This window comes from Rutilus rutilus (assembly GCF_951802725.1).
Source record: "Rutilus rutilus genome assembly, chromosome: 11".
In the NCBI taxonomy this organism is placed as follows: Eukaryota; Metazoa; Chordata; class Actinopteri; order Cypriniformes; family Leuciscidae; genus Rutilus; species Rutilus rutilus.
In genome coordinates this window covers 28,692,214-28,718,320 of record NC_140216.1, presented here as the reverse complement: position 1 = coordinate 28,718,320, position 26,107 = coordinate 28,692,214, and the positions used below count along the sequence as shown (strand labels likewise).

At 37.0% G+C, this 26,107-nt stretch overlaps 1 protein-coding gene across 2 annotated transcripts in view; it reads right to left on the bottom strand.

Annotated features, from left to right (window-relative positions):
* Positions 1-26,107, bottom strand: part of atp9b (ATPase phospholipid transporting 9B) — a 56,837-nt gene that overhangs the window by 7,639 nt on the left and 23,091 nt on the right. For both annotated transcript variants that reach the window (XM_084422952.1, XM_084422951.1), the window contains exons 12-23: positions 20,136-20,296; positions 19,866-20,008; positions 19,447-19,559; positions 14,470-14,724; positions 8,204-8,365; positions 7,675-7,767; positions 5,275-5,358; positions 4,066-4,236; positions 3,208-3,306; positions 2,155-2,244; positions 1,908-2,052; positions 1,657-1,721 (exon numbers count right to left, since the gene is read on the bottom strand). In XM_084422952.1, the coding sequence (XP_084279078.1) occupies positions 1,657-1,721; positions 1,908-2,052; positions 2,155-2,244; positions 3,208-3,306; positions 4,066-4,236; positions 5,275-5,358; positions 7,675-7,767; positions 8,204-8,365; positions 14,470-14,724; positions 19,447-19,559; positions 19,866-20,008; positions 20,136-20,296 (1,581 nt within the window). The remainder of the gene's footprint in view (positions 1-1,656; positions 1,722-1,907; positions 2,053-2,154; positions 2,245-3,207; positions 3,307-4,065; positions 4,237-5,274; positions 5,359-7,674; positions 7,768-8,203; positions 8,366-14,469; positions 14,725-19,446; positions 19,560-19,865; positions 20,009-20,135; positions 20,297-26,107) is intronic.

The following is a 26,107-nucleotide window of genomic DNA, read 5'->3' as shown; positions in this document are numbered from 1 at the left end:
TTGTTATTATTTATTAAATAAATACACTTTATTTAGACTAGGTAGGAACAATTATTAAAGGTACTGTATATGAAAATGTCTCATGAACATGCAGATCATATTTTACCTCAAAATCAAAAGAAATAATAGCAAAAAAGGAATGCAACAAAATGAATATTTCTTATTTTAAATGAGCATTTTTTTTGTATGAATATAATTTTTTTTATGAATTTTAAAAAATACAAGCCAATAAAATAACCACACTTTTATTGAAAGTAATCACACTTAAATTAGACAGAAAATATATTAATATTAAATATCAATATATTATTCTTTATTCAGATCTTTGCAACAATCAGATTTAACGGATAAAAAAAAAAAAAAAAAAATGTTTTTACCAATTATCCAAATAATGTTTAGTCTTACAAAGCTACTCTTATTACAGCATTTAAGCAGAGTGGAGAGCATATCAGTGAGTGAGAGGGTAGTGTCATTTTAACAGCGTTGCCCAGTATGGCTATACCACACCATGTTACAACACAGTAGGGCTATTGCACAACACTTTTTTTCTTTTTTTTCCTTTCAAAAAGCATGAGTGGTACATGAGCATGGGCCATGACCAAATGAGCAGAGTGCATGTGCATAGAGCAGAATATTGAGGAGAGCGCCACAGAGCGAGAGTGAAACCTGGGCAGGGCGGTATATTTTTTTTTATGTTTTTCTCTTTTGGCCAAAAACCGAAAATGCTATTTTCAGCGGCCGAAAATGCGGCACATCCCCAGTAAAAAAAAATATAGCTGCAAGCAGCAATTAAGGGGCCAAACACAAAAAAGTCATGAGTTATGCAAGCATGCCTGGGAGCATCAGACCAACTGCAACAATGAATAATTAAAGACATTTTAGATTATTTTAGATATTTAGATGTTATAAGCAAAAAAATAAACAAATGTATATCTCCTGACCACTAGGTGGTGCTGTGCCAAAACTGTGCAGGTATATGCAACTGGTCATGGTTGTCATAACACACACCAAGTGGTCTGAATACGCTTAAGAGTTACGGAAATATAGCCTCACGTCCACTTTGGTGTGCTCTTCGTCAAAAGCATTTGCACGTTATTCATAAGCGGTTTGACAAATCAACTTGAATTCCACACATTTTTGTCAGCATGACGATGATCTGATTGAAAATCGGAGATTGAAAAAATGACATTCAAAATGGCAGTAAAATTCGTTACAGGTTGCATCTGAATCGTCTTGAGCCAAGGGATCAGAGGAAAAATGCTTATGGTTAAAAAGTTTTTAGCATAAACATTAGTGCAACTTTGGACAGTTTGTGGCATTAGAGGGTTTGAGTTAGAGACTTTTGCTATGGTGACTGTCCTCAATCTGTGTGCCAAATTTCATAACTTTCCTACAAGCGGTTCTATGGGCTGTCATAGACTTCCATGGCGGAAGAGGAAGAAGAAGATTTGAAAATAATCTAACGAGCATCACCAATATAAGATATCACCAAAATCACCAATGAGAGCAAAAGGAATTAGATGCAAAGAAGTAAAACACCTAGACACATTAAGATAGTGAGAATTTATCTGGAGGGGAAAATGTGGTTCATTAAAGATGAATTGAAAAGTTACAGCAACAGGAAAAGACAATCCAAGTTAATGAGAAATACCTTACCTTCCCTTCAATACCAATACCACAGTCTGCTGCTTGGATCATGCTGACATCATTTCCTCCATCGCCTGAGCACAGAGATAAGAAAGATGATAGCGGGAAAACATGAGAAGACACTGTGAAGACAGTCATCTTTACCGCTCTGAAAGATTCATGTGCTTGGAGAGAGTTCGGTTTAAGTGGGTTTTGTCTCAGCTACTAGATGATGGGACTTAAAGCTCAACAGACTAAGGAGAGAAGCGGAGAGGACTGACCTATGGCACATGTTCTGTTGGCTGTATGTTGCTGTAACAATCGAACTATTTGAGCTTTCTGCGTGGGAGAGCAGCGACAGCAAACCACAGCGGGGCACTGACATGCCAGCTCCACAAATTCATGCTCGTAGTACCGCAGACAGACCTGATGGGACACACATAGAGAGATATAATCAGTATGAGAACATCAATCCTGAATGATCATACATGATTGTGTTGAATACATGGAATATTTCAGGTGTTTTACTTCCAGAGAGTCTCCTGATATGACCAGTGCACAGTCGTGTTTCCTCCTGAAGGCGTTCAGCTCCAGATGAGCCTCGCCCCTATTGGACACCTACCAAAAATACATAAAACACGTCCTATTACTAAAGACATGTTCAGACTGACAGTCCAAATCCATTTACTGGAATCTGATCTATGGAATGGAGATCTGATCTGTGGCTATGTTCACACTGCAAGCCTTAATGCTCAAATCTTAATTAATGCTCAGATATGATGTTTTCTTTTCTTTTTTAAATGTGGCCGATATCAGATTCCAGTGTGAACTGATCCGAACTGACCAGCATGCGCAAAAGAACAATAACAAGATGGCAAGCAGTAACATGGAGGTTACTGAAGTCAGTGTTTCCAGTTCATTTATAATGTGCAGCGGAAGTCTGCAAATTTGATAAGGAGGATGAAGACGAGGATGTGGAGAAAGAGAGCAAAGTTTTTCTAGATTTCCCTCGAGTTTCGCTTATATAGAGCTGTCACAGTGATACTTAGACCTCACTGTACCTCCACTGACTACTGTCACGACTGTCTTCCATATTAACCGAGGGACCAAAGAACTACTGGTATGTAAAATCTTTGGAGTGACTCTCGTCAGCACTTAATTGTGATGCATATTGATCTAGATTGACATAAATGTCGCATGAACTCTGATATAACCATTTAGACTGAGGTCACATTGCAAAACATCCAACCTGTATCTGATTTAGTACCACATATGGAAGTGGCCCAAATCAGAATCTAGAAAAATCTGATTCAATGTGGTTTGCACGGTTCACACTGTAATGAAAAAACAAAAAAACAACAAAACAGAACTGAGTCACATATGAGCAAAAAAAAAATTGGGCCACTTTTGCCTGCAGTCTGAACGTAGCCTAAATTATTGACCTGCCAACAGAATTTGACACCCCTGGTTCCAAACTGTTTAGATCCCATTTGTGTGTCTCGTGACAATTTTTTCCCCCCACTTTTTTCACTCTAAATCCATTACAATTAAAATCCAAATGATCAGTGGTTCTGATCCTACCGGTCTGAAGATATGGATGTCTTGATTTCTGGACACTAAGTGGGAGCTTTTGGCGATACATGTAGCAGTTTCCAGCTTGTCTCCGGTCAACATCCAGATCTGAAACATTAAGACGAAACCAAGGGTCAATATTAACCTTATAATTTAGAAATTTTATTGAACATTTAGACAAAAAAAAAAAAAAAAATCATAATTAAAAAGTCTGAATATGTGTTGTTGAGTATTATATAGAGCATTATATTTAATACATCAGGCTTTTATGGTATTATATGGGAGAATATGGAGCTCATATTCAAGGATAAAAAAAAAATAAAAAAATTAAAGAGGCCCAAATGATGCAATTTAGAGCAGTTTCTGATATGTATATGGACAAAAAGTAATATGGAATTCTGATAGCTTGTAATGTAAATCAATGAGATGTTTATAAATATTGGTTGTATCTCCTAATATTATGTCTTAGTAAGATGGTGTTAAAATGCGCCATTTTATGATCAATGTTCTGCAGTTCTCATTGTGGGGGGCAAACCATATAATGCAATACAATACAATGATGACTAAGAGACGTACCAATAAATGTTCCTCAAAGGCCAGATGCATCATATTTTATACTCCCATTTTAATAAGATTTCCCCCCCCAAAAAAATTATTCATGGATAATCAAGTAAACCTAAGAGTTCACCTTGAAATATTACTAACAATATAAAAATGTATTCTTACATTTACTTCATAAAAATTCACATCATTGATTTCACATCAAAAAGACATATACAGTAGGCTTTATAGGGTTAAATTCTCAATATGTATATGGGCCTAGTGTTTGGGTGTTCAAATACTTTTGGCCATATGATGTATGTGTACCTTGATCCCAGCATTGCGGAGGAGCTCCAGTGTGGGCCGGACATCCGCCTGCAGCTGATCTTCCACTCCAGTGAGACACAGAAGCTCCATCTCTCTCTCCAGACTCTCCACCACTGCCGCCACCTTCAGGGCGCGATCATGGATACTCAACTTTGCCTGATTATAACGGCTCTGGATAGATCATAGAGATGGATAAAAAAAGGATTTTAAATTTGCCTTTCTTCAGTAGAATTAGAATTGGTAAATTTGATTTGAGTCCGTTCAAACTGACCAATGAATCAATTCCAAAATCTGATTCAATTTGTTTGCAACCGCAACACAAGTGACATTATTCATATATTAAAAGGATTTAATAAAAATGTCCTGTAAAAATTGCTGCATATTACTATTCGAAAGTTTGGGGTTGCTGATTAAAAAAAAAAAAAAAACTTTTGTTCAGTACGGATGCATTAAATTGATCAAAAGTGATATACATTTATAATGTAAAAAAGATTTCTACTTCAAATAAATTATGTTCTTTTAAACATTATACTCAAATAATACCTTTACATCAAAACATTATACATCAAAATGCACTGTTTTCAACACTGATAATAATTAGAAATTATTCTTGAGCAACAAATCAACTTTTCAGAATAAACTCTGAATGATCATGTGACACTGAAGACTGGAGTAATGGTATGGTATGGGAATAAATTACATTTAAAAAATATATAAAAATAGAAAATAGTTGTACTACTATATCACAGTATTATTGTTTTTCTGTGTTGTTAATCAAATAAATACAGTCTTGGTGACCATAAAAAAAAATTATTTCAAAAATATTAGAAAAAAAAAATCGTACTCACCCCAAACTTTTGAACAGTAGAGTATATGAACAGTATATTGGTTCTAAATTAATAAAATTAATTAAATATATTTTTTCCTTATGTTTGTTTGATTAAAACATGTGGGAAATATGCCTAGATCATTTATAATTCTCTTTTACTGCATTTTATTTATTACACGAAACAATTTGTATCTACTTGTCACCAATAACTGTTTGCTTAAAATGATAATTCCTCTGCCCGAGTACAAAAATCACAACTTCAAACTATTTCAAAGCAAATCCATGAATTCTAAAAAGCTGAAAAATATCAAGATATATATTAACCTACATTTTAATTCACTTCACTAACTGAGGGCAGAAGCAAAGCTGGTCTATCATACCTCAAAGTCCAGGTATTGCTCTTCAGTCAGTGATTTCTTAGCCACCACCAGCGTCCGGAGGCCTTCTCTGGCCATGTTCCCACACTGAGACAACATAATGCAACACACAACTACAGTTACATCTGCTACAGCCACGGCGTGTGAGACAATGAACTCAATTGGTATACAGAAGGCATTGGAACAAAGATATAAACAATGCTTTTAACACAATTGTATTTACAGGAAACATCAAAACACTGTCACACAAATAGATAAATGCAAACACGCGCACAGGATGGATCAATTGTGAAAAATACAACAGTGCCTATGGGAATCTTTGAGCAGACTGTAAAAGATGTGGGACAGCGGTTTATTTTTGATATGAAAATGCAACAGGCGAAAGTGATGCAGTGATTACTTATTGACCCGTCCTCATAACGGCATCTACCACACACACACACCGCATCGTGAACAGGCCGATGAGGATTATGACATGATGCTCCCAGTCATACGCCTTTATTGAGGTCATTCATTAATTAATAAGCCTCATCTCCGCCCCTCATCGACTGAATATTGCCAATACAAATCGTAATCATCAAAGCGAGAAATGCATGTGTGATGATGGGCTGAGCTGATTGTCCTTGATCACAAAGGATAGGACAGGCCGAGCTGCTTGTTATGCTTGGCGGTACCTTATCATATGTGTTGATTCTTAATTCAACAGGGTCATACGTTCATAAAGTCATTCATTCAAGGGATTCAACACCAAAAACACTGCCGTATAGAATGTATGTATGCATGCATGTATAATACAGTATTGGAGATTTTCTAATATTTTTCTAAGTCTCTTATGCTCAACAAAGCTGCATTTATTTGATCAAAAATACAGTAAAAACAGGAATACTGTAGAATATTATTACTAATTAAAATAACTGTTTCTTTATTATTTTAATACATTTTAAAATGTAACTTATGCTTGATGGCAAAGCTGAATTTCAGCTTCATTACTCCAGCCTTCAATGTCACATGATCCTTCAGAAATCATTCTAAAATGCTGATTTGGTGCTTAAGTGCATGGTGCATGTACTATTATTTTGAAAACAGTTGTGCTACTTCATATTTTTGTGGAAACCATGATACATTTCTTTCCCAATCTGTACTGTCACTTTTGATCAATTTAATGCTTCCTTGCTGAATTAAAGTATTATCTGTTTAGAAAAAAAGTCTTCATGACAGCAAACTCGTGAACAGTAGTGTGTGCATAGGCGGATAGAGGGGTTGAGGGTTGTCCCCCCCCCTAAAAATATAATTAAAAACCACGCAGTGTATTGTAAATAATATAATGATATATACTTAAAATAATTGTGTACCTGGTAAAACAATACAAACGATTTAAGTTCAGAAACATTTTGAGTCCCCTCTCCCTTGCCTCACAGTGCTCCATTAAGTCGGCTATCAAGGCTATCTTGTTCACTTTAATCATCGGATGAAGTGAGTATTTTTCTATTTAATACAGATGATGCTGTGTCATTAATAAATTAGTCATGACAAAAAAAAAATTATGATATCCAATCTTTTTTCCATGAGTCATGTCAGCGATTATAATGTTATCTAGCTTGTTTAATACAGTAGCTTGTTGGATAGTAAGTCACCCACTACAACTAACACAGCGATAAGCCTATGTGTGAACTGATATTAGCCTAATTTTGTAGATCTACCGTTGTGTTGGGATTTGCTCAATATGATGTTAAGTGGCAGATCAGTGGCCTTGTCTGTCCCTGAAACCTGAAATACTATGTGGAGAACACAAGATCATTTAATAATTATAATATGACCGCGTGGTGAACCTATGAACCTAACTCATATTTTAACAACTATCCCTTTGTGTAAGCTACAAGTACAAAATTGGCTGAATTATTAGTGTCCCCTTCAAAAATTGCTCTTTAGAATTTTTTTGTTTATTGTCCCCCCCTACTGTTAGACGAAAATTACACCCATGAGTGTATGTATATAACTTGCATACAATATGTAAAAATGGTTTGATATTTTGGTATTCCTGTTAACATTTTTATAGTTTCGTAATCGTGAGTGTCCTAACTGTTTTATTGTTTAAATGTAGCTAAAAAATTTCACCCCTACATCCACATTTGTAAGATCTAGGGACATTTTTCTTTTGTGTGTGTGGATAAATTACATTTGAGGAACAAATATAAAAGTACTGCATTTTTTGATTGCATTTGATTGTGTGTGTGTAAATACAGATTATGAATCGGATACAAAAACAATGAAAAATGCAAATAAACAAACAAAAACAAGAAGGGTCACAGAAACAGACAATTGGGTTTATTCATAAGCTCACCAGCCTGCTTGAAAAAGCAGAATGGCGATTTTCTCCATCAACAATGGTTCATGTATTCTTACCTCCTCCTCTAGCCAATCATTGTACTGTACAATGCTCGCCATAGCAACATCTGCCCCTTTCATGTAAAACGTGATGTCGCCAGTAGCCTCCTCCTGAAACATAATCAATTCAAAAGAGAACACTTAAAAACATGTCTAAATCATTAGCGTGTTCAACTGTAGAGTACACGACCAACACGATACCAACACTCCTAAAGTTATTAGTGAAAAAGTCAAACAGATGTGATTTGCGCTCACACAAATACGTCAAAAGCTAGTCATAAATACTCTTATGCATGAAATGTAACAGACAAACAAACAAAAAACAAACACAACACACTCATAGAAATGCTCAAGTACAGAGTTCTGAAGTATATAATAGCTTACTCAGCAAAGACTAAAGGACACAAAGTCAGACTGCAAAGGGAGCATTTTCAAACACACACACACATATTTTTTTTTTTACAATGTTTGAATTGAGAAAAATATGTCATTTTGAACACATACTGTAAGAACAAGCTCGCACACAATGCTGTAGTGTGAGACGTACCCTGAGAATGATGCCCATGCGCTTGCTCTCTGAGGTGAAGGGGAAGATCTGCAGGATGTAATAGGTCAAGATCTGTCCGGCTGGGGTCTTCAGCTGGAGGGACGTCAGGTCTCTGTTCACCAGAGTCAAACCCATACTCTCAGTCCAGCGCACCAGAGCCACCTACACAACAAGTGAAAGAACTTTTTTTATTTTTGTGAAAGATGTGTGGTTTCGTATGCAAGCTTTCAAGCAGTAATTCAAATTTGGTAATGGACTTTCACTTCCGATACGCTCTGTAAGTGGTAGACCAATCACAACAGACTAAGCCATCTGACCAATCAGAGCAGAAGGAGGGGTTGAAAGACTGAATCCTTTATCAACCATTTCAAACTCTTCGAGAAATTAGAGATGCTGCAATGTATATTATGAGAAAATTAAAGTGTTTTTTGACTGTGGATGCAAGTAAACCTATTGTAGGAGACCTCAAAAACAAACCTAGGAACCTTTAAAATAGCATAATTGGGGCACTTTAATTGTTTTTTTCAAAAAGACATTTACCCTGAAGAATAAAAATGTGCAGTAAATGGTACAAACCATTGTGTTTATAATTAAGCCACTACAATAAAATAACATGGGAAGAAATACCAGTTTGCAATATCAAGCAGCATAACAAGCTTTTTTTGTACAGCTAACAAAATAACTGGAAGCGGATGACACTGGAAGCCAGACACATTAAATATACAAATGGCTGCACCCACTCTTACGTAAAAAAAGGTGGATACTTAAATAAATTTAGGATTCGAAAAAAAGTTATGTTCTGCACAAGGTCTGTGTCACTAATTAAATTTCTGAAAATTAAATTTGTGACATTGATCACTGGAATTCTTGTACAGTCAGATTTCCATTGGAGCACACGATTTTGTTCGGATCGTTCTCAAATCATGCTCATGATCAACATGATCATCAGGTTTTACATAAACTTGTGGAGCTCATGCAGCTTTAGTGCTTAAAGCAAAAGAGGGACAAACCAAATACTGAGACTTTCTGTTAATAATTCAACTTTTGATCTAAGTGTTACACTGACAATACAAGTCATGATGAAAAGTAAATTAGTAGTAAATGTAATAAATTAAATAAATAATTAGTTCCGTCTCAGACTTCTTGACCCTACTGTTTATCTCAAAGCGAAAGATCCTAGCCATCACTGCAAATTATGCCCTTGCAGCCCTGTGATTAAATCTGCTTTCTTTGCCCTTACACACATCTGAACACAGCTAGAACTCTTGTTTATGACATTTCAATGTGATATGACTAATTAGCCAGTCTTCTATCAACCTGACAGTGCTAAATGATGCCCTCAAGAGCACACACACACACACACACACACACACACACACACACAAGAGTAACTCAGGTGGTGGGGAAATGCCTTCAGGAGACGAGCAGGGAACTGTTTTACGACACAGGGGAGAGCCTTTAATACACTCTATCAATCATTTCAGCAGTACAGGAAGAAAAGCTGTAATCATAAACCAAGATCACTGCGCCTTCAAGAAGCGGAGAGGATTGGAACCGCACCATGTGACCTACGACCACATGAAGACGTGGCTGTTATTTAATAAAGAGACCAGATGTGACAGGAAATATGATACAACGTCATAAAGACGGCATAGTGGAGATGGCTTTATCGGACAAAGCAGCTTCATCTAGGAATTTAGATGAGTAATTCAAAGAGTTTATCTGAAGTCTATTAAACAATATATTTTTAATACTTTTACAATGACTTTTACACGACTTTCAGTTGTTTGTGGTTACTGGCCTTTAAAAAAAAAAAATCTAGAGACAACTTGCTCAGTATTTTAGTGCTAGGCATTAAATTATGTCATTCATTTATTATTATTATAAATGATTAATTATTATTATTAAATTATCTAGGCCTGAAAAATCAGAATTGTTTTAAATGTCATTGCATTGCAGAATTTAAGTCAAAATATTAATTACTTTAACCTCATTCTAGCCAAAAAAACTCATAGTAAAAAAAAAAAATTGAACATACCATAACTCTCTTGTACGAGTGGCCCATCTTTTTGTGACAACTTCTATTTAATAGGCTAAAGGTTAGAGGTCAATACTATATTTTTCCTAGAGGAACCAAAGGTCAACAGCCACTGAACACTGTCATCTCATCTGAATAAGCTAAAACCACTAATAAAACCATCAGTGAACTTCCATTACCCCCCATAAGTAAAACTTCATTATCGGACATAACAAACGGTCTTGCTCATGAGAATGTCCGATCATTAAAGGTCATGATAAACCTCTGACCCTTGACACTGTGGGGTCAAAGGTCACAAATGACTTAAAGTAAGTGTGCGGAAAGGCATCTGGGTTATTCAATCCCTGAACTCGGCTTCTCTTTAGGAATATTATCGCTTTGCGTCTGTCATATTAAAGGCTGAAAAGGCTGGAGGTCTTGGAGCGAGCGCACAGACACAGGCGCCGATGAGAGTGACACGTAGAAAAAGACTAGTGTTAACCGCTAGTCTCTCAGAGAAAATTAAATATTGATCAATCCCGGAGTGAAGACGTTGGAGAGATAAGACCTGGGCATTAAAGAAAATAAATAAGTAGACACATCAAGGGAGAAGAGAGGACAGGCAATTCCACTAAAGAGGGAGATGGACAGATTTCTTTTTCCTTTTATCACTCTCAAAAGATATCTACCTCTACAGAAGGTCCTGAAGAAAAAGATGCTTGGGTTGTACAAAGGAAAAATGAAAGAGCACCGGAATATTCTCAATTTATGTAATGACTGCAGCATTGTCTTTAAAACAATCAATGCTTTGAAAACGACTGCCCTTCATTAGTTCATCTTCATTAGATCCTGCAAGTGAACAGCAAACATTGTACAGAATTATCTGAATGGGTTATTCACCTAAGCACAAATATGTTGTCATCATTTACTGACCCCACCTTGTTCGAGACAGATATGGTTCTCTTTATTACAGACACAAAAAAAAAAGAAAAGAAAGAAATGCTCCACAAGCTGTGAGGCTCCAAAAAAGAAAAAGCGAATTAAAAAAAAATCATATGCTGTCGGCACCGATAGCCTCATGGGCAGCATGCTGACATATGGCGCCGTTGTGCTTCGGGCGAGCCGAGTTCGAATCCCGGCTCGTGGACCTTTCCCGATCCCGTCCCCCGTCTCTCTCCCACCTCGCTTCCTGTCCACTCTATACTATCCTATCACAATAAAGGCAAAAATCTTTAAAAAAAAGAAAGAAAAAAATTCATATGCTAATAAAACCGAGGCTGTGAAGGAAAGACATAAAGTCCGTTCAATGGGTTATACTTTTGTATACCTTTATTTCATATAGACTTTCTGTAATTTTTAGGGATGGGTGTTGGTCACCATTCACTGTCATTGTATGACGAAAAGCAGTGCGAACATCCTACTAAACTTCACCTTTTGTGTTCCACAGTAGAAAAAGAATCACAAAGGTTTGGATGATTATGACAGAAATGTAATTTGGGGATGAATTATTCCTTAAAGTCGAGCCTTTAACAGTTCTTCATTCCTCTCTGTTAAAAAAATATGTTTAACTATAATGAGCTTGACGTATCCCTCCATCTATTTGAGGACCGCTGCCATTGTGACATATGTTTGGCCTCAATGCCTTTTCTGCCATTTATTTAGTGCTTTTCTTACCAACAACTCATTCAAAATATTGTTGCTCTACAACGGATCTATAAATATCTACGATCTCTCAACACAAATGATGACCGAGTCCTTCCTGGTGTGTGACCTACCCATGCCCCCTCTGCTTCTGATATTTATTGAGCCCTCTCAGATTTCTCTACTAACACAGAGTCTATATTACCATCCAATAAGGCAGTAAATTCAAGGCTAAAGTGGGGGAGTCATAAATAGTAAAGCAGCGATATATAGGATTACACCGTTAGAGGAATGAGAAGACCAGTGTCAATGCAATCTGTCTGTTTTCTAAATAAAATAAAAAAAATTAAATAAAAACTGATTTTTTTTTTCTGGAACCGCTCATGGTGAAAATTACAAAAATGACTAAGAGAGGTAAAATGCTAAAAACAAAAATATACTAATCAAAAAAGCAAAGATTTTCTTTGCCCAAGTGCTGTTAACGCATGCAATTGATTTTTGTCCAATTTAACGTGTTAAAATATTTATCGCAGCATCCGTATTTTCTGCCATCCTTTGGCTAGCGTTACATTATATGATCACGCTCTTGTGCAAATGCTTTTAAAACCATTCAAGCGCAATAAGACAAAAGAAAACGCACTGTCTGTGAATGTCCTTGCACACACGACGCACAGAAAGACACGTGCCAGTCTTGTGCGCACAGACAGCGTCAGATTAGAGTTCTCTTGCGCTTGAACGAACAATAACACACATTTATGCCAAAATGTCAGTCTTGTCTAGAATCCTCATAAGAGCAGCCTTAAATTGAGTTTAATAAAGTCTAAATGAACGTAGAGAGTTGTGAGGATGAGGCGTGTGATATCCGCGTCATGTGCAGCAGCGGCTGGTCTTAAAGGGACAGCAGCCACTAGTGCTGTCGGTCATTAAAGGAGACATATCATGCTTTTAAATCGTTCCTTTTTACATATAAATCATACATTTGTAGTCTATATAAAGCGGTACTGCAATGCTTGGGTCTGAATTCCTCATTATTATAGCTCCACAGGCCCCTTTTCTACCCCTTTTCTGATGTGCGTCTGAGAGCAACTCGTTTTGGTGCCGTCTCTTTAAATACAATTGAGACACTTCATACCCCGCCCCCTCTCCAGGTTGTAGCGATGACACTCGGTTCAACTCCACCCCGTTCGGCCATTTTTGTAGTTTGATAGCAGAGATATGATTATCTAGCGGCACAGAAACTTTTTATTCACACGTTATTAACAAAATGTCAACAACGGAAGACTTGTCCAGCCAGCCTTACATGTTCGAGCCAGAGTCGGAGCCGGAGCGAGATGAAAATGAAGACGACGAACCTGCAGAACAACGTCTTCATATGGATGTATCGCAATGGTGTGTTACTGTATTTACACATGAAACTTTGGTCTTCCGACCTTTTACCACCGCGTCGATTTATTTTGATTAATATGTGCGAGGGAGAGAGAGCAAGACAGCATCTAGTTTGGAGACGGTGAAGTCTTGTTTACACTTTCGCCTGGCTCCGAAGAGAGAGAGTGCGTGCGCGCGCGCGACCGGGTCTCTCTCTCTCTCTGCTCGTTCTTTCAGTTAAACATGCGCCCTGTCACACGCACGGCAGTTCATCTACATTAGACGGTGTAATGAAGCGTGTGGGTTACTACATCCAGCAACCGAACATTTTAACTTACCCTCTCGTAACTTCTGCATCCTTTAGCTTGGACTACAAAATCACAGCGAGAAATAAAAATGGCGGTTTACTCGAAGTGTTGGGCCGGAAGTCAATGTCCTTATTTGGCAGTTCCGCTGCAAATACTGTAACGTAATAGTTCAAAAAACGTCATAGATAACAGAAAAATCGGAACAGGTTGAAAAATATGACCAAAACAGAATATAAAGATATCAACGAAGCACCTGAAGAGAATAATTTCAACTTTTCTGTACTTGTAAACACTCCAAATATACAACAAAATGCATTTAAGGGCCAAAAAAGTGGATTTAGCATGATATGTCCCCTTTAAAGTTAATCAAAGAACAAAGGTAACAGAGAAAATTCCTCACAACTCTTGACTTTCGTAGCTTTAATTGGGATTAATCTATATAATAGGATTAATCTATATTTAATTTATAATATATATTTTTAAAGCCTAATAAATGTTAAACAATTGATAGCTTTCCATACACTGTAATGTTGAATGGCTATAATTAATGTTTAAAATTGGGGGGAAAAAATCATTTTCATGGAGACATCAGTAGCTGTATTAGTATCAGGGATACTGGCCTTCATTCATAAAAAGATGCCATTAAACATGAATTTTAAATATACTGTCTTTATGTTGTTTCTACATTCATTTGAAGATTAACTGTGAAATTATTACATTATAAAATACGTATAAAAACGTTAGTGTTTTTAATCGTGATTAATCGCGATTATCACAGAAAAAAATGTGAGATTAATAAAAAAAAAAATATCGATTGACAGCACTAGCAAAAACGTACTATTATTTTTTTCATATAAGCAAATTTTTATGACGTCAACATGTACGTAAATAAATAAATATGTTAGTTATCTTTCAGGATGTCCCATCGTTCTTACTTCATCAGGACTGGAGGCCTGGTAAGTGCGGTTGTCATCGCTAAAGTCCTGGTCGGCCTCTGTGCTCTCCGGTTCCGTGCTGGCACCGTTCACACGGGATTCGTAAACCGGTGTAACATTGTGGCAGAGGGCGATGGCTTTCACGGCCTCGTGGATCCGGCTACTCACGCTCTTGCGAACCTTTGGTGCGGGCGGCTGTGGTTTACGTGAGGGTGTTGAACTCGCACTACTGCCATTAGACTGCGCCGAGCTCACCTGGAGAGACACAAAGCAGAAATTTCAAGAGTGAGCTCCAGCTTCAGAAGTAACATCACATGCTCAACGAGACTTAAATATTTGATCAAAAATACAGTAACATTGTGAAATATTATTACAATTTAAAACAACTGTTTTGATATATTGTAAAATGTAATTTGTGTCTGTGATGGCAAAGCTGAATTTTCAGCAGCCATTACTTCAGTCTTCAGTGTCACATGATCCTTCAGAAATATGGTTATTTGGTGCTCAAGAAACATTTTTTATTATTATTATCAATGTTGAAAATTATAGAAACTTGTTTCTGTCACAGAATAAAAAATAAAAAAGGTAATTGCGACTCAAAATTAGACTTTTTATCTCAGAATTGTGTGATATAAAGTCACAATTGTGAGCTATCAAGTCACAATTGCGTGATATAAAGTCGATATTGTGTTAAAAAGTCACAATTGTGAGATATAAACTCGCAATTGCAAGAAATAAACTCGCAATTCTGAATTTTTTTCTCAGAATTGCATGTGTATATCTCAAAATTCTGACTTTATAACACGCAATTGCGACTTTATATCATGCAATTTTTACTTTATATCTCGCAATTGCGTGTTATAAAGTCCAAATTGTGAGATATAAACTCGCAATTCTGAGGAAAAAAGTCAGTCTTTTTTTTCTTAGAATTGGACTTTATAACTTGCAATTGTGAGTTTATATTTTACAATTCTGAGAAAAGATGTCAGAATTGCGAGATCTAAACTCACAATTGTGAAATAGAAAGTCGCATTTATATTTTAAAATGTTTATAAATCCTTTAACATCTTTTTATACATTTAATGCATACTTGCTGAATAAAAGTATTAATTTCTTTCTCAAAAAAAATCTGACCACAAATACACACATACATATATACACACACACACATATACATACATACCATACATATACATACGTACATACATACATAGACATACATACATACCATACATACGTACGTACGTACGTACGTACGTACGTACATACATACATAGACATACATACATAGACATACATACATACACACATATAAAAACATACATTCCCGACAATAAATATTTGTTTGAAAAAAGGTTTCATTCGAACACGTTCAAAAATCAGTTAAATTATGAATCTGATAGCGTTATGTGTAAGAACAGGTGGACTGGGTCAGGAAGTGAATGCTGATAATTCACCTTCCTGTGCTCGCTCTCACTCAGGACACACAGGGCAAAAAAGCGTGAAGATTTCATCAGTGTCTCCCCACACAATGACGGAATCTCGCACTGTCTCTGAAACTTATCAATTTACATAAGCGCCGCTGTGAGTCTGTGTGTGTGTGTGTGTGTGTGTGTTTGACAGGGGTTGCTGTGCTCCACTGGAGCAGGAGATTTCTCTTGATGAACTCCTCTTTCCTCAGAGCTCTGCTGAGGGGAAGAGATGACAACCTGCACATTGCCTCCAAATTGCAGACGCAGGTACATAAAGACACCCCACTGCTGGCTCATTCTCAAAAATGCATGCTAGGTTCCTGCTTTTGACTATCTGAATATGTTTATAAATATACATTAAATGTGTGATGGGATAGTGTACAAAATCAGCCAGTCTTATTGGGAAAGAAATATTGATTTGAGTACTTACCCCTATTTTTACATTTAGATGACCTGTGCTGTCATCTAATGCTCACTTAAAGTTAATCTTCAAAATTCAAAAACAATAATTTAATAACACTGTGATCTTTAGCATATCTCAAAATAAATATCCATTTTTATAGTGTACATTATAATGTTGTTATGCCTAAATTCACGTGTAGCAATTAAAACAATTAATTAAATATTGGCCATTTATTGGTTATCAGCCATAACATTCAAATTATAATCAGCTTATTGGCATTGGTCATAATTATTGTCTTTAAATGTATCTTTTAATTTTATCTCGAATTTTATTATGTAAGCAAAACAGTGTGATACGGTGACAAAACTATCACTATGTAAGAAATCAGTCGGTTATACAGTTTATCCAAAAATGTAAATATATATATATATATATGAAGAGTTCAGATGCAAAAGCCTCTAAGTGCCATCTGAAATTTTTTTCTAGAACGATCATTTTTATAAAGCTTGTATATTTAGGTTAAGTGATTTCACTTAAATGACAATTAATAGGTAATTTGCATTGCCATTTAAGTGAAATTATTGAACTTAAATATACGAGCCTGATAAAAATGATCATTCTAGAAGAAAATTTCAGATGGCACTTAGAGGCTTTTGCATCTGAACTCTTCATATATATAATATATACACACACACACACACACACAACGGTGAATACATAGGCCTATACATTTCTACACTGTTCAAAGGTCCTGCTTCTCACCAAATGGTAATTTTCTTACTTTTGTATAACAAAATTTCCATTTAGTGCCACACAAATAACATACTTGACCTTTAAAGTACAATTTTATGGAAAAGCTAAGATTTTTAAGCCAAAGTGCTACTAAATAGTCACAAAAGCTTGTGAACGGAAGGTTCTCCAAATGTTCATTTTCTACCTTTGTATTACAGTCACCATGAAATTAAAATGGGCAATTCTTTTTGTTTTTATGGAATATTGCACTATTTATTAGAAATATTTTTTCCGTGCAGAATTAGAATTTTTTTACTTCCCCTTCCTTTTGCAGCAACATCTCTTTTCTTCTCTGATAATGGGTTGTTCAGCACGAGATCGGGACAACCAGTCACTCACATAAGATCACAGCAATAGTTTCAACTTCAGTTTCATGTCGATTTTCAAGGGGCTATATATAAGATTTAAATGTATTAATTGCCAATCTGTAAATAGTTTTTAACAAAACAAAAAATGAGACCATCCCCGCCTTCTTAGGTTGTCTATGAGAGCCTGTAGACGTAATTTTTATGTGATGAAAATCAAAAGAATGTGCGCGCGCTCTTCCTCTTCCGTTCACTGACATATGAAACGAATGCCTACATCCGTTTTATGCCGGATTACAGGATTAAGCCGAAATAGCTATTCTCTACTTTAATGTCAATGTGGCATGCAAAGTAATAAATACTAAATATAATAAAACTATCATAACAGTGTGATTTTAATTAACTCATCTCGACGTGATACCGGTGAATTGCAGAGCTAGTGCAAATATATCCACATCTCTATAATCAGATGCTTTCTTAACTGCTATTTTCTCACCGCTGGCATGTTTGTTGTGTTTTTATTTTGTTATCGAGAGGAAAGTGTGCAGCACATATTTACATATTCATCTAGACATTGCTCTCTCAAACAGTGTCTGGATGTTCGTTCACAGTATAACGCTGCAAAGGTATTTCCAACTTCTTCATACCCCTAAGCGAAGCATGAAAAACAACTTTGCCATGAATATATTGGGGAATTGAATCATGTTCAGTCTCTTGTACGTTGCTGGCTGCAGTTCACTTAATGGCCACCAGTATCGCTAAAAACAAGGGTTTCTGAATTCTGCATTTACACCCTGTTCCAAATGGCACCCTAAGCACTCGTGGTCTCCCTACGAGTCTGCACTTTCGTGACGTAATGCCGCTTTGACTGTCGGGAAGAAGTCTGCTGCGGAGCCCGCATCAGTGCAAAGGGGGCGCTAGCGAGCACCCTTCTGAGGCTTAAAATGACAAATGGGTAACCCTACGGTCTCACGGACTTAACGGACATGCGCACGCGGCAGCCAAGTCCACAAGACCGAAAGTGCATATGAAGTGTGCCATTTGGGACAGGACCATAGTCCCTTTAACTAAATTTCCATTTAGTGCCACAAAAATGACCAACTTATTGACAACTAGCTGCTGCAATGGGTACCACGGTCAAAATTCTAAATATTGGAGAGATCACACGTCACATACCAAAAACAAAAACAGACATTCCAATCTGGAACGCACAATTCAAAGTAGAATAACTGGCTGAAACATTGTTTTTCGGGGAAACAAGTATTTGAACTTGGCATGTTTCCTAAAACTCACCTCAAACATTATTGTTTTTTTCTGCTTTAGTACAGTAAATAAAAATTACATACAGCATCTTTAAAGTACAATTTTATAAGAAAGCTAAGATTTAAGTGACAATGCTATTAAAAAAAGCTTGTGAACTGAAGGTTCTAAACCGAACCATGTCTTTTACATAGAGGAATATCAGATTTTTTCCATTTCAAAACACAATTCGAGTTCAAAATCCCAGTAGGACAGGCAAGATCTCACATAAAACAATGGGGTTTGCCCTTTACAAAGCAGCAGCTGTTTTTAATAGTAATTTCTTTATACTCATAACACTCCAGAGAGAATCGGAGCTATAACTGCCTTGTGCACACCAAAGCATGTTAAGCAGTAAATTACATTATGTTTATTGATTCCTGTCAAACTCAATTTCACACAAGTTGTTGGACACGGACTCTGACATGTCCTGAGGGGGGGATATAATAAGGCTATGATCGCTCATATCATGGGTACATTTCAAACCTGCCTGCCACTCCATCATCACAGTAATGAAGGACCGTGAAGCATGAAAATCAATTGCTACTGTGGGTTTAACATTGTGTCACCCAGCTGTTGGCACAAAACATAAGCACACACACAAAGACGACAGCAGTTTGTGAAGGATGTGAAACTCTATAGTTTTCACTATAATGACAGAGAATGTCTTAACAGTGATGTATAAGGTGACAGATGTCAATCACACCTGAGCGTAGGACTGGATGATGTGACTCTGGATCTCATCCATGGTGTCCGTTCCGTATGACACGGTCCCGAGATGGAGGCGCTTGAAGACCATCTCGTTCTGGGTCAGAGTGCCTGGAAAAACAGCACACAAAGATTAAGATCAGGAAAGAAATCAATAGTTATTATAAAGCTTTTGGATGGGCAGAGCAGTTCCAACAAAAGGAAATAAAACAGAGAGAAAGAAGAAGAAGAAGAAGAAGAAGATCAAATAAATAAATCAAAGTAAACAACAAAATTAAATTAATGAGGGTGCTTTATTTTAGACTTCTGGAAATATTTCTGGTAAATAAGGTGATTCATGAGTAGACAATCACAAACTATCTTTCTTAAAAGTTAGATGTGTGCCATTATAATTGGAAAAAAGGCATCTTGAAGTACCCGTTTTGTCTGTTAGCAGGTAGACCAGACGGCCCAGCTCTTCTGGGATGGTGCTTGTCCGAACCACAGTACCTGGAATATTCTCATCCTTCATAATCATCCAGCCGTATGCGGACTTCCCCATGTCCAGGTTTACTCTTAGACTACACACACATATAAATGACTTACTAAAATACGTTTTTTCTTCTCATTTCACACAGCTGAAGCTTTGATGATTTGGCTGTAATATGTCACATTAATATAATCTGGGTGATATTATTATAACTGTACCTGATGGGGATGATGTATGAAAACAGAACAACAAAACGGAACAGGTTTCGGAACCAGGGCCCGATAAATCCCTGCAAAGCGACCATAACAACAGAGAGAACCACCTGAGCCAGGAACAGAGCTTTTGTTAGGCGGTTTAACTCCAGGTCCAACATTCCCACCTGCAGAGGAAGAGTGAAAGATAGAGAGTCTGAGATCAAATTCTTGACCTCATATGCAAATCATCTGCTAGACCTTTGTCCTATTACTTGATTACTTCACCTTCTTTAGTGTGTAATGTTACTGTCTGAGCATGAAAAAATCTGCAAAATTCAAAAGCATGAAGTCAACTCCAAAGGGAGTTATTCTCTAAATCAGTAGGCAACATTTCTGAACTCCCAGAAATTCTTCAATTGTAGTCTTAAGTTTTCTTCTAGGAAAGAACACGTCACAATATTACTTGTTTTAATAATTACTGTCCATGGCATATGCAAAAGAAAAAGGAGCAAGGCCTGGTTTAGTTGCGTTAGTAATGTGAAACTAACTTGCGGTTATAGTAAGGGGTGTGACATTTCTGTAACATGCTCGAAGCGGTTGAACAATCACGACACACTGGTCCAGCCGACCAATCAGAGCACACTGTGGTGAGCACTTCAATCAGAGCACTTTTCGGAAGGAGGGGCTTCCATAGATATGCATACGTAGGTGCCACATTTGACCGCTCCAGACACATTGGCGTGCCAGATATCTTGTAAGGGTCAGTGTGGCATCACCCACAGTAAGAATCAATGATGCCACAACATTACGCAGCTTCTGGTTGTGAAAGCAGATTTTAATTCCCGAAGAAATGGGATAACCTTTCACAGGTGAGAATGTGTTGGTTTGTGTTTTTATATGCATTAACTCAAACTTAAACGTTTTTACTGCGGTACTTTGGTAATGTTTATACTTTTACAAAGGTAACTTTTTAATGAAATCAAAACTAATGGATGCTTTTTAAATAAATAAATAAATAAATATTATATATAAATTAAGTATTTAAGAATAGTCTATGCATAATACATATTGCTATATTTAAGAATATTTAGTAATGAATATTTCCAGGAAAAAGGGTGATAATTATTGTGATTATTATGATTTATTTATTATTATATTTTTACAGTTTGTTTAGGATGCATTAATAAAAAAGAAATTCACAAAATGAATGAGCTTGTGGTTAAAGCACTCTTAGCATCAAAGCATGTGATATCCCCTCTGAGAACAAGAACCTTAAGTGTTCCTCTCATCTGGAGTGATCTGAAATGTTACTCTTATGAAAAATAAAACAACCTGCCCATAAGCCAGCACTGATCAATGCCCCCCAGGCCCGTTCCAGACCGCAGACCTTTCTCATGCTAATAGTGTATGTGGAGGAGAGAAGAGATGAGAGGCATTTAACCAAGAAGCCCACTGCTGTTGTCGTCTCTCTGTGAAAAGCACAGGAGGCAAAACCGGAAAAATAAAAGCAGAACGCCTCTTCATAGAAACGGCCCCCTGACAAAAGAGCTGGAGTTTTCCCCTTTTTCTCTCAAGTATGTCCCCTCAGCCAATGGAATATGTGGGAAAATGATGTCAAAAAAGAAGTTTTTCTTGTTTCCCTCTGGCGAGGGCCGACAGCGCGGCCTGCGCGAAAACACTGAGGTCTTTCATCTCGGCAGCGCGCTAATAAAAACAGCAACACATAACACCGTCCCCTGAGAAAAGGAATCTGCGTGAAAGGGACGGGGGGAGGGGGGGAGAGGGGATGGACAAATTGAACAGAAAAGACAAAAAATGCAAGCAAAATTAATCCCCCAAACTGGCTATGGCCCCCCAGTCCCTGGAGAACTGCGTAAACTGGGAGACACTGGGAGAGAAGAGCTGCTGTCTGATTTATCAGCTGTAGTTTAAAACCCCTCCGATGGCCTGCCACCCCACTCCGGGCTTCATGCTTCAGCTAGTGAGGAAAAAGGGGGGAATGGAAGGATTAAAATGAAGAAAAATTAAGACAGAGGACATAGTTCCCCAGCTGAAAGGGAGGAATCCCCCTTTATGGGGGCAAAACAATGCAGAGGCTGAATTTTGCAAAGCTGGCCGGGGATCGGGTGAAGCCGTTATTCATTCAGCCCGAGAGGAAAAAGCGACTCAATTACCTCAAGCTGAAGATGCTATCAATGAATCGAGAGTGCATATTTTACTCTATTCAACCGGGCCTCGTTTAAAGTGAAAGGAATGATTCAACCTGCCCTCGCTGCCTGTATGTTTTGTGTGTGAAATTTGATGACGACTTTGTGCCTGCATAATGAATATTCATTGGTTGAAATCCATCAAGTATACGGAGGCTGTTACAACAATATGGCATTATGCTAGTGCTCCAGAAACTGGATATGCAATACAGCTAAATGTAACATGCCATTCACGGTGCAGGGCCGCAGACGAGGCCTAGAAGAAGTTTATTCGCTTTACGAAACTAATATATCAACTAAAATAATCAAAGTTACTGAATTTTTTCACATTCAAAAACGATAGTCTCGAATATTTGATTCTGATTAGTCAATCACTCCATTATGTGGTCAAATAATTTTGTATAACGACCGCTAAATTGCATAATTGGCTGTTGTCCCTGGCAACCAATCTCCTCTCACATTATAAAATAACTCAAATCAATATTTGGCGTTCATTTATTGATTAATTTGGTAGGAAGTGTTTTTTTCGTCATAGCCGTGCTGTGGTGTGGTGCCTCCCACTCTATACTTTACTGTGTTCTTGCCACTCTCTTTCCAATAACGTTGCAAAAATTCTAAATAATAAAATAAAAATAAAAATAAAATAAAATAAAATAAAATAAAATAAAATAAAATAAAATAAAATAAAATAAAATAAAATAAAATAAAATAAAATAAAATAAAATAAAATCTAACTGGGCATCTACAGTACAGTGCTTAAAATAAAATCCAAAAGAACTTCTACATTGCGTTCAATACAATAGATCAATCAAAATATATCTGAGCACCTACACTTTAAAATAAAATAAAATAAAATAAAATAAAATAAAATAAAATAAAATAAAATAAAATAAAATAAAATAAAATAAAATAAAATAAAATAAAATAAAATTTATCTAACTGAGCTTATACATTTCTATACTGCTTAAATATACCAGTGAATATAACACCTAAAGTAGTGAGATGTCTGGTCAGCGAAGAGGGTTGTCCGACCCTTTGTCACATCCTTCAGACCACCAAGGTTTCGATCCTCAAAGAGAATATCGCTCCATATTACAACAATGACAGACACACACACAGTGTAAAGTGATAGCTTATGTGCTGTCAGCAGCTTCAAGTGAGAGCTTAGAGCTTTGTGCAAGGAATGTCACAACAGATTATAAGAGGCGAAAACGTTCTCAGTGACTTTCGCCGAGTCGTATCGACTTTCCCGCCCCGTCTCGTTCCCTGTATTGGCACCTCTGACATCATCTCCTTGAGATATTGAATTCCACTCTCGCACACAGAACATGGTAGAGCTATGAGCTCCGCTAGAGCTGCTGCTATCACACACATCTTGCAGCATCCATGACAGGGTCTGAAACACTTCATGACATGAAGAATAGTGGTTAACCAATATGGGTTTCTCGGATGGTTTTTGTGACGATGATATCTAGCACACAAGCTAATGGCTAATAAAATGTTTACAAATTATATGAAAATAAATGCACTCAATTAAATGAGTAAATAAATACATAAGTTTAATATTTACAAAAAATATATATTTGTAAATAGAAAATCCACATTATGCACTGACAAATGATATATCAAATGATATTGCAAAATTGATGATTGTTTTCACACAGGTTTCCTCAAACGCTCTTCTCGTCTGCCATTTGTCAAAAAACAGACCCAAACTAATACCATTGGTCAAGCAAATGTTGCTATGTAAGGCTAATTGGGATGATTAATAATGTATGTATCTTATGTTGTGACAGCCCTACTGTGTTCACACTTTTTTGGAGAAATCAACCTACGTTTAGATTATAGTTGACTTTGTTTGTATATTAAACGATATTAAACTACACTCAATAGGAAAACGTTTTAACATTTGCAAAATTATATCAGATTTAATAAATTTAAAGGCTACGATATACTTCAAGCGAAATCGAAGAACGAACTGATGTTGATGTCATTTCGAACAAAATCATGCCAAAACGAACTTGGTTTGGAGCTCGTTTCGGGAGTTCGAAACAGCTTGCCAATGCCAACTTTCCGTAAAAGTTCGCTACGGCTGGTAAACACCTTTGTGCTACCATTGACCTGTGGCGATTACGTAATAGGTAGATGTGTGCGGAGGCTCCGCCTTCTTTCACGTGGAAATCTTTTCCGCTTCATTTCTCCTGTTCAGTCCGTCGAGGTCAGACGTCTGTGAGTAAAAACATGAACACACTGGAGAGCTGCTTTATAGTAGAAAATGATGAAAGTGAAAGTGAAAGTGCAAATGAAACGACACACTGACACAATTTTAATGTTTAATAAGGTAAAGCTGCTTGATTTTAAGCTATATATTGTATAAAGTGCTATATAAATAAACCTGTGCCGAATTGCAGAGCAATAAAAAAATGATTGATGTTTTCTCAGTTTTGTTTTGTGTTTATTTTGTTATTAATAGGAAAACGTGCAGCACATATTTACATATTCTTAATGCTGATCTCATCAGTGTGGGCTGCGTCAGGATGTTCGCAAACAGTATATGCCTGGTCACATATGCCGTGAGTATATCGGGGCCTTAAAGGAGCTGTATGTAAGAAATGTATTTCAATTAATCATAAAATGGCCCTGATATGTCACTAGACATCAAGAAATCATGTTCATTTCAAATACTTATATCACTGACAACAGTAGTCCGGCCAGGATATTGTCATTTAAAAAGTGAAGTTGCAGCCCTCAACTGATGTTGATGTTGTCATCTTGTGTTTTGGCCTGATGCTCCACCCTCCACCTATCTACCAATCACGAAGTCAGTAGTGTTTCGGCATCCGGGTTGCCAGCTCTGCTCTAGTTACCACAGCTACGTAGCAGCCTACGTTCCTGCTGGATCCTGCAGCCTATCTGGCAACCTCGAGTCAGGGGGGAGGGGGAGGGGATACACCGCTCTACAGTAATTTGAAAGTGATTGCAGTACCAGTTTTGGCCACAATCTTACATATGGCTCCTTTAAAGGTGAACTAAGTAACTTTTTTTACCTTAACTGAACAGCCTCGGAGTCATTGGAATGGTTATATTACTTATTTCGGGTTGAATGGTGGTCGTTTCGCACCCCCCTGGTGCCCGTGAGCGGAAATACGCACTTGCAACTTTGGGGCGGCGTCAGGAAGTCTCGTGTGATATCAGGTCTCGCGATGTAAACAATTGCTTTACGGCCAAAAGAAATCTGCTAAAATGCCGTCATTATTGTGCTCCCTCACGCTGTTTGAACCCGAATGAAGAAGACGTTTTAAAGAATGTCCCATCTGCTTTGATGTCGTTGATCTACTAGCCTCTGGTGTCTGAGAATAGCCAACGAGTTTTTACAACAGTGTTGTCAAATATCTATTCCGAAGCTGTGGGGGGAGCTCTAGAGAGAAACCTGCGAGCAAAAAGCGAGAATACAGCGAAGAAATCCCAAAGTTACTGAATGCAGCTTTAAGGCTTAACAACACACACCTTGCAAGTAAGATTTAAGAAAGTACCATGACATGCTGTTTTAAGATCTATCAAGTCATTAAAAGCTATAAGAGTTGGGTAGACGAATTTTAACAAGTTTGGGGTCAGCAATATTTTTGTTACATTTATAACTTTTCTTTTTTAAATAAATGCTTTTTTTATTCATATTTGAGAAAATCAGAAAATTTTATATTGTGGTTTCCACAAAAATAGCAGTTTGAGCCGTTTTCAATACTGATAATAAAAAAATGTTTCTTGAGCACCAAATCAGCATAGAATTAT